Source organism: Apaloderma vittatum, unplaced genomic scaffold (assembly GCF_000703405.1).
Source record: "Apaloderma vittatum isolate BGI_N311 unplaced genomic scaffold, ASM70340v1 scaffold5198, whole genome shotgun sequence".
NCBI classification, from domain to species: domain Eukaryota; kingdom Metazoa; phylum Chordata; class Aves; order Trogoniformes; family Trogonidae; genus Apaloderma; species Apaloderma vittatum.
This window is the reverse complement of record NW_009730090.1, coordinates 1-9,174: the sequence shown is the minus strand read 5'-3', so window position 1 is coordinate 9,174 and position 9,174 is coordinate 1. Positions and strand designations below refer to the sequence as shown.

The 9,174-nt window shown below is 42.7% G+C and overlaps 1 protein-coding gene across 3 annotated transcripts in view; it reads left to right on the top strand.

Annotated features, from left to right (window-relative positions):
- LOC104277868 (chromosome unknown open reading frame, human C11orf54) overlaps nt 1–8,693 on the top strand; it is a 10,194-nt gene extending 1,501 nt beyond the window's left edge. The window contains exons 2-8 of one of the 3 annotated variants that reach the window (XM_009874649.1): nt 1,833–1,931; nt 2,893–2,966; nt 3,743–3,844; nt 4,792–4,968; nt 5,677–5,826; nt 6,400–6,516; nt 8,520–8,693. In XM_009874649.1, the coding sequence (XP_009872951.1) occupies nt 1,833–1,931; nt 2,893–2,966; nt 3,743–3,844; nt 4,792–4,968; nt 5,677–5,826; nt 6,400–6,516; nt 8,520–8,693 (893 nt within the window). The remainder of the gene's footprint in view (nt 1–1,832; nt 1,932–2,892; nt 2,967–3,742; nt 3,845–4,791; nt 4,969–5,676; nt 5,827–6,399; nt 6,517–8,519) is intronic. The other 2 variants (XM_009874650.1, XM_009874651.1) reach the window with 2 other exon arrangements.
- Nucleotides 8,694–9,174: the final 481 nt, after the last annotated feature.

The window sequence follows — 9,174 nt, the reverse complement described above, 5'->3', positions numbered from 1 at the left end:
TGGACACAGTATTCCAGGTGTGGTCTCACCAGGGCAGAGTAGAGGGGGAGGAGAACCTCTCTAGACCTGCTGGACACACTTTTCTTAATGCACCCCAGGATCCCATTGACCCTCTTGGCCACAAGCGCACACTGCTGTCCCATGGACAACTTACTGTCCCCTAGGACTCCAAGGTCTTTCTCCATGGGGCTGCTTTCCAGCAGGACATCCCCTAATTTGTGCTGGTACCTCCCCAGATGGACCCAGCACTGATCCCTGGGGAACACCACTGGCCAAAAGCCTCCAGCTTGACTCTGTGCCACTGATCACAACCCTCTGAACTCTGTTGCTGAGCCAGTTCACAATCCACCTCACAGTCCCGTCATCTATCCCACGTTTCTTGAGTTTTCCTACGAGGATGTTATGGGGGACGGTATCGAAAGCCTTACTCAAGTCAAGGTATATGTTATCTACTGCTCTCCCTTCATCTACCCATTTGGTCACCCTTTCGTAGAAGGGTATCAGATTAGTCAAGCAGGATTACCCCTTAGTAAATCCATGTTGACTACTCCTGGTAACCTTCTTTTCTTCCAATTGATTAGAGATGGCCTTCAGAATGAGCCACTCCATCATCTTCCCAGGGATGGCGGTGAGGCTGACCGGCCTGTAGTTGCCTGGGTCCTCCTTCTTGCCTTTTTTGAAGAGTGGAGTGACACTGACTTTCTTCCAGTCGTCAGGCACCTCTCCCATTCTCCATGTTTTTTCATGCTGAGAGGGTCTCAGCAACAGTGTGAGCCAGCTTGAGGAGTGCCCTTTTCTTCTCCTACTCCACTTAACCAAAAGGTACTGAGATGTATTTAGAAACCTACTGGGTACATTCTACTGACCCTTGTGGTCAACAGCTTGATGCATGTGCTCCCAAGAAGTAAGGCATGGCTGAAATCCTGACTGGAGGAAGCAAAGTTACAGGGAAGTCTTCTAAGTAAATAAGGAATTGCCTGATTTGAGATCTCAGACTGGGTTTTCTGTTTCTTTGTTTGAGACATCTGTCAAAGCAGACCCCCAGGCGTGAAAGGACTCAGACCTCCTAGCAAGGTTTTAGCAGCAGTGTATGTGAAGGCAATCCCACGCTCAAAGTTTGGAAGATGTTTCCAAACAGTTCCCCTGTCTAAGTCAGAGTCCTCCATGTAGTTTGAGTGACTTTGCAGGTTCTCAGCCTGAAAACATTGCTACAAAGCAAAGCCAAAAGTTTCAGTTTGGGGCTGTTTATCGGCATCGATGATTCTGTGTCTTGAACTGACAGCAGCACTTGCCAGAAAATCTCTGCATGAAGGTAAACAGGACAGGCAATGTCCTGCGACAGCAGAAGTTTCCGGACAGCAGAGATGGTTTGAGACTATAATCAAGTTATTGCTTCCTCTTTTGCTCTCACATGATATTGGATGACAATTGTAACTGTCTGCTCTTGTGAAGCAAAACCGCTGCTCAATGTGCTTTAAGTTTACCCACATTACTTCACGTTGTGCTGCTCCTAATGCTACCGGGCGCAGTCAGTTACTGTATTTCAATTAAAAGCTTTTTAAAATTCTTAAAATGAATTAATGTGGTAGCTAACAATTACCTGAACAAGCTTTTGCTCTTCTCTGAAGCAGAGTTTCCTGCGTCAGAACTCGGGAAACAAGTGCCTACGGACAGTAACATTTATATCTATGAGGTTGCTTAGGGTAAGCCTAAGTCCTCTAATGTATCTTGCTGAAATAAAGCCTAAACATATGTATTTATTGTGGTCAGTAACTTGTCAAACTCATGGTAATTCTTCATTGTCAGTAACTTGGCATTATTCTTTATTGTAGTTTTGCAGAAAGGGCTTAAAGAAAACTTTGCTGATGCTCAAGTCTCTGTTGTAGACTGTCCTGATCTGACTCGGGAACCCTTCAAGTTCCCTGCTAAAGGTAACGTACCATTCCTGTCTTCCACTAAGACTTCTCCAGGTCTTTCTACCTGATCCTACTTGGGTTTGATCTTCTAAAGATGTCGGGAGACCTTAAATTGTTTTTCAGGTAACGGATATGCATGAGAGGTGAGCTGCATTTTATTTCTGGATTTGCTTCCTAGTTGGTGCATGAACAAGGCTAAGTCATTACAAAGTACTTGTCGTAACTTTTTTTCTTAACCTGTGATTGCATGCTCACTTATTTCATCAGCTTTATTTAGAGTACTGAAAAGGTTTTGAAATTAAGTTATTACATTCCAGATGGTGAAGTTTTTTAGTTCAGGCTAATCACAATCTGAACCTAAGGAGTTATGCCTCCGATCGTTTTTTAATTCCTGCCATTGTGTATGTCAGTGAATGAAAGTGTCTTGCTCTGGTGGGATTCATCTTCTTTGATATTAGCTGTCGGGAAGACACGCATGTGTCTGTGCTACTCATCTGAGTTCCCTCTGTCATCAGTGTAGTGAAAGAAAGCCTCTAGAAGGTGATTCATCCCTTCTTAAAATACATGTTCCAAGTAAGTGGGATGAATTGTCCTGACACTTGGGCATGCAGCTCTGCTGAAATTTTGCACGTGGAATCCCAGCAGTGGCATCCACTCTATGGTGAGAGCACCTGACTGGAGAACTGGCAAATGGCAGTTGTTGCCCACTGTAATGGTTTTTTGTACTTGGAGAATTAATTTTACAGCAGATTGCATAGCATTAAATCCTACCATAAATCATTCTAGGGCTTGCTGTCCTTGAGCTTCTTAATAGTGCAACACTTTATCCAAGTGTACTAGGGCAATAAGTGTTCTCAAAGGGATTTAGAAGTTTGAGGAACCAGTTCTTTGGTGGGTTAGTCTGCATGCTCATTTAAGATGATGAGGGAAAAAATATTTCATCAAGCTAACTGGCTGTATTGCTGTATTCTTCCAGGAATCTGTGGAAAGCCTAGAATAGCAGATGTGGGAGGTGTTCCTTACCTCATACCTGTTGTACAGAAAGAGAAAGTGAGTTTTTTCCTGTAGCTGTGGGGTTTAATACATTTATCAACAGAAAAGCAATATTTTGTTGGAAAAAAAACAAAACCGAGGACTAAAAAATACTGTAAGATTCCACTTTGTGAAAGAGACTTACTTTTCAGTATTTTGAGATCGATTCTGATGTGTGTTAAACATAGACCATGTCAGGAAGTCGTACACATCACAGCAAAAACAGCACATTGTGGTTGGTGGTCAGTCTTCTCCTGTCCTCAAATACAAGATAGTTTTGGAAAAGTACCTTCTGTGACTGGACCGATGGGAGGAACTACTAAACGAGGGGCTCGTCTGCATGTTTCTGTGTGGCTCACTGCACTTCAAGTCACAGCTACACTTCTTTGTAAAAACTGACTTTTTCAGGCCACCACTGGGTTCACGTTATTGTCCTTTTCCAAGGATATTATGCCTTCTTTCTGACTCCTCACCTCATCTGTCTCTATATGATATTCCCTTTCATTTTTTATTTTAAGTAAATATAAATGTCAATAAGAACAGTGACTTTTTGGGGAACATGGCAGGGGAACAAACAGGCAGACTCTACCTTTCAGAAAACAAATGGACTAATTTGTTACTACCAGTTTGTTACTGCCAAGTGTTGTATTGTTCAGAAACTGTGTTCAGCCTAGTTATCCAAAATACTAATGTATGTGTTTTCAGTTAAATGCATCCAGAGATTACAGCGAATGGAATGACAATTCCAAAACAGAGCATCACACCAAAATCAACGGATTGTTTCTCTTTTGCAGGTTTATGATCTAAACACGGTTGCAAAAGACATAGAGCTGCCTGGAGCTTTCATTCTTGGAGCTGGAGCTGTTTCATCTAGGATTCTTGGAGTAAATGCTGAGGTCAGTGAAGAAGTGCAATGGTTCTCAGTGAATTAATGGAAATATCATAATAGTAGAGCAGTATCATGCTGGATATTTCCCATTTTCAGCAAAACACATAATAAACGCCACTGATGGCAAAAGCACATAAAGCACATTGGAAGGAATTCAGATGAGGGCCATCCACTGAGGTGTATTCTACTGAGATAATAAAGATTAACTTTTAGCTTGCAGTTCTTGGGGAAGCATGTGATTGCTTTGAAGTGTGCAAGAAACATGATGTTTTGAAACTGATTGACAAAGGCCTGACCAGGGATTTTAAAGACAAGATTAAGAAATGCTTGTCAAAGTTACTGATAAATGCCTTTGAAATACTGCCTGGTTTTTGCCCTCTGGGATGGCTTTGGTTTACCATTGCAAATTTTAAAGATACCACATACAAAAGGGTCACCTGCAGAAGCAGGAGATGAAAACTAGTGCCTGTGGAGGCTTTGGTTAGTTGGAGTCTTTTCAAGCATAAACATCTGGTCTCACCATCTCCTTTTCATGTATTTATTTATTGGCAGATGAGGTAGTCCATGTTGGCATTTAGTTTGGGCCATGGTAATAGTGGTTGTTGCTGTAGCCTGCGAAAGTCTTACATTAGAATTCTAATGTTGCATGCAGGCCTCAAATCTCAACAGTTAGTCTTCTTCTTTCTTTCTTTTTTTCTTCTTTAATACTAGCATTCATCTTCACATAACAGTAAATTTCACTGTGCAGAAAAAGTAGAACTGTTTTCTGGAGTTTTCAATCACATTACAGTATTAGTGCAACCAGTACAGACCTCACCCTGAGAGACAGAGCTGCATGACAAAGGGGGTTATTTCTTGGGATCATGGTCCAGCATTTATGTGAGCTCTGTTCATCTGACTCTTACATGTTCTTATTGACTTACCTGACTTATTCTTACGTGTTCTTTTTCTCAGCTTATCCCTATTGTTCAAACTAAGAGTGAAAAAAAGCCTGCTGTAAATGGGAGCTACGTTGCTCAGATAAATCCTGCAGATAAAGGGTGCCTGCTTGAGAAGTACAGCAGTAAATATGCTGACTGTGAGTTTGGGCTGTTGGCCAACCTCTATGCCAGTGAGGGCCAACCTGGTAAGGTACGTCCTTGGATCAAAGGTGACTTTGCTTGTAAAGCTTTGTGGCTGAAGGGAAGCTCAAGTTTCAATGTCCTCCTATCAGTTTTCTATAATAATAATAAAGTAATAATTCCATGAAAGAAATAGCCAAACATAAGGAACTGGTGGCTGTCGAAGGGGAAGAATTGGTGGAGACAGAGAAACATCTGAATTTTTGAAGGATAAGCATTAGTTTACAGAAACTTTTCCAACGTAAACCATCCATCCAAATGCAGTGCAAAGTAGCAGTGATTTAAGGTAATCATTGCACAACATACTTGTGTAAATTGGGTCTGGGCACTTTAGTTTTCGTAAAATTGCTTCTCCCAACACCACTAGTACAAAAAGGTGTTGGCAGAGCAGTCAAAAACCTGACCTGCATGTAAACGGAGCAGTCTTCTCTGCTTCTGAGAGCTTCTTTACAGCAAAGTAGAAGCCAGCTGGTGGACGGAAAGGGGTTGCTTATCTCAGACATGAGGAAATGACCCTTCACAGGCAAAGCTAATGTTGAACTGGAAGTCGGTGAAAGAGTTGGTCAGGTATTGGAAGGAGGAAGGAGGAGCACTTGCAGGGAAACTAATTTTTTAAATCTTGGGTTTTGAACTCGGGAGAATTACAGAGCAGCTTTCTCAGACCTTTGCAGACTGTTGCAATGGGAGGCAGCAGTGACAAATTAACTTCGTTCTCCAGGTCATTGAAGTGAAAGCCAATGGAAGAACTGGGGAACTTAACTTTGTGTCTTGTCTGAGACAAATTTTAGAGAAGCACTATGGAGAAAAGCCAGTTGGGATGGGTGGTACATTTGTCATTCAGAAGGGGAAGGCAAAGATTCACATTATGGTAAGTTGTTCTCAATTCGTATTCACTTTCTTCATCCTTCTGAAAACAGAAATATAAATCAGGTTGTAACATCTTAGTGCCTTGACTTTGTTTTGTATTTTTAAATGTATGCATAAATTGTTGGGATAAGCAGTGTATTAAAATAAGAAGCTGACAATACAAAACTGATATTACAAAACTAGTGATGCTGTATTCCTCGGCCTTAATATGGTCATCTTTTGAAATCCCTGGGCAGCTAAAGAACTGTTGTGAAACAAAATGAAGTACATGAGCTGAGATGGTACTGATAAGAAGCAGGACGCTTTTTAAAAATAGCTGAGCTTCCAAAATGTACCAGGAGGAGAATCCTCACTTCAGTAGTTCTCCCACTACCTGTGCAATGGAAGAAGCATTATTCTGGTCACTTCTCTTTCTGGTGTAAATACAGTGATGGGAACTGGTGTGCTGCTTTTAGGCAAGAAAGAATGTGAACAGAGTAGTGGGGAGGGGAAAAGTGAAGGAAAGTTGCTTGAGAAAAAGTTTCTTGGTACAGGTGTTTTCATTTCACTTACAAAGCTTTTCCTTTTGCTGTAGCCCCCAGAATTTTCTGCCTGTCCTCTGAACACTGACGAGGATGTGAATAACTGGCTCAAATTCTTTGAAATGAAGGCTCCTCTGATTTGTCAGACAGTAATAGTTTCCAGAGATCCTGTGAGTCTCTTTCTCATTTCTAAGCATAAAACGAGACTTGTAATGAACTTTGTTTTGGATGTGATTTTCCTTTTAAGAACAGGATTGTGTATATATTGTGTTAAAACTTCCAGAGGAGGTGTAATGAAATGGAAGCTTCTTATTTCTGTTACTGGTTTTACTTGAGGCTTGATCAATCTATTCTGAAACCTAGTGGCTCTTCATAGTGGATTGAACTTCATGGCTAAGCTCTAACTGCAAGTGTGCAAGTGTTTGCATCCCAGCCCCAACAGCATAGTTTGTGTTTGCTGCTGGCCACACCAGCAGAAGCATCAAGAGCACAGAAGCTTGTTCTGCTGTGTTTGTAAAGTTCACTTTCATAAGCACTGTCTCTGCTAATGCTGTGTCGAAATACCTGTCTCGTAACTGCCAGTACAAATGAAAGTCTGCAAAGCCTCATGCTAGTAAGTTATCCAATGTCTTTCACAAGCACTAAATTCATCAGCAAGTGATTTGGGATGGAAAGCAATCTGGTTTCAAAAGCCATTAAGATGTTCATCATCAGGAAGATAATTTATTTAAAAGTAACCAGAAAATCATAGATGAAAACGACTGTTTTATAAATAACAATGCATTCATAAGTAATATAAAAAAACATTTTTTCTGGAGCTAAATGAGACCTGCTTCAGGCTTGAATACGTTAAAGGGTGTCACTTTTTTGTGCCATTATGTGGCAGCCTGTGGCCTAAAGCAAATTTATATGCATCTTCCCAGAATCAGCTGAGGAGTACTTTGAAAACAGCCATCGAGAGCTGCTGCATTCAGAACCAATGCAACGCTGGGTTACTCCCCTCTGTATTCACTAAAAGCTCAACAGCCCTTGGCTAAGCCAATGGTTTTGGGAATGTTTGGGTGTCCCTACAGAGACGGCAGTAGAAGATGGCATTCAAATGCTGTAGCGTTACTCATCAGCATCCTTTTGCTGCCCAGAAACCCAGTCATGTCCTGGGCTGCATCCCAAGAAGCATGGCCAGCAGGTCGAGAGAGGTGGTTCTGCCCCTTGTGAGACCTCGCCTGCAGAGCATCCAGCACTGAGACCCCAGGAAAGACAACGGACCTGTCCAAGAAGGTCCAGAGGAGGGGCATGGAAATGGTTGGCAGAGGGCTGGAGCACCTCTCCTGTGAGATCTCTCCTGTGAGGACAGGCTGAGAGGGTTGGCCTTGTTCAGTCTGGAACAGAGAAGGCTCCTGGGAGACCTTATTGTGGCCTCCCAGTGCTTAAAGAGGGTTTATAAGGAAGATGGAGAGAGAATTTTTTTTTTTTTAACCAGGGCCTGTTGTGACAGGAGAAGGAGCAACGCTTTTAAACTGCAGGAATAGATGTAGACTGAACATAAGGAAGAAGTTTTTTATTTTTTTTATTGAGAGTGGTGAGACACTGGCACAGGTTGCCCAGAGAGGCTGCAGGTGCCTCATCCCTGGCAGTGCTCAAGGCCAGGCTGGACGGGGCTTTGAGCAACTTGGTCTGGTGGGAGGTGTCCCTTCTAACCCAAACCCAAATCATGACTCTGTGTTAGGGGGTGAATTTAATGATCAGTATGCTAGTTGTTATTCTATTCACTATTCTGTCCGTTTTCATCGAAGCTGGTTCTCAGAATTGGAGTACAGGTCGTCTGTTTATTGCATGAGTCTGTAGCATTCCATGCAAAGGAGATCTGGTTTCCAGTAGGGTTTTCTTGGTGTAACTGCTTTATTTAATCCCAGTGGAAAGAAAGGGGGAAAAAATTTAAAATTCTGACACCAAGAGTTGAGGGTTGCAGCATTTCTAAATTCTTTTCTCTTTGATGTCCTGTAATAAAGCATCGTACAGCTCCTCTTTTTTTGTCTTAGCACAAGCATTTTGCAAGTTTTCACTACTTAATGGTTGGAGATGCTCCCAAGATGCATGGAAATAGGCACTGCAAAGGAGAGGCCGTCCCGGTTCACATGAGCGTGCGTGTTCACAGGCCTTTCTCTGGTGACAGGGCTTTGATCTGCGGGTGGAGCACACCCACTGCTTCAGCCACCACGGGGAAGGGGGACACTACCACCAGGACACCAGCCCAGACAGCGTGCAGTACCTGGGGTACCTCCTGCCCGCCGAGCTGCTCTTCCGCATCGACAGGCCCCCGGAGACCCACCTCATCGGGAGAGACTAAACAGGGAGCCTCCGGTGAAAGCGTAGCCATTTAATCTTTCTAAGATAGAAACGCTGATTTATTTTTTTTAATAACTCTTTTAATTACACACATTTATCAAAGTCAAGAATAAATATGAGAGCAGTAAACTGCTGACTTCTTAATTTTGTTAAGGGGAGAAATTCAGACTGTACATGTGATGGAAGTTGTTTTGATGGAACTCAAATGATAATTTCATTGCAGTATTAGTAGCTGAGGTTTTTACTGCTCGGTTAAGCTTCCCACATGCTTGTAGCTGGTGATAGCAACCAGAAGTGAATATTTCAAACAGGGAATTAAACCAGTTTCTGCAGAGGAGGCCATGAAGACACCCATGGGGCTGGAGCACCCTCCTGTGAGGAGGGGCTGAGCTCCTGGTGCTGGGGAGACGTTCTGGCAGTCTGGGGAGATATTTGAGCGGCCTTCCAGCGCCTCAAGGGGCTACAGGAAAGCTGGGGAGGGG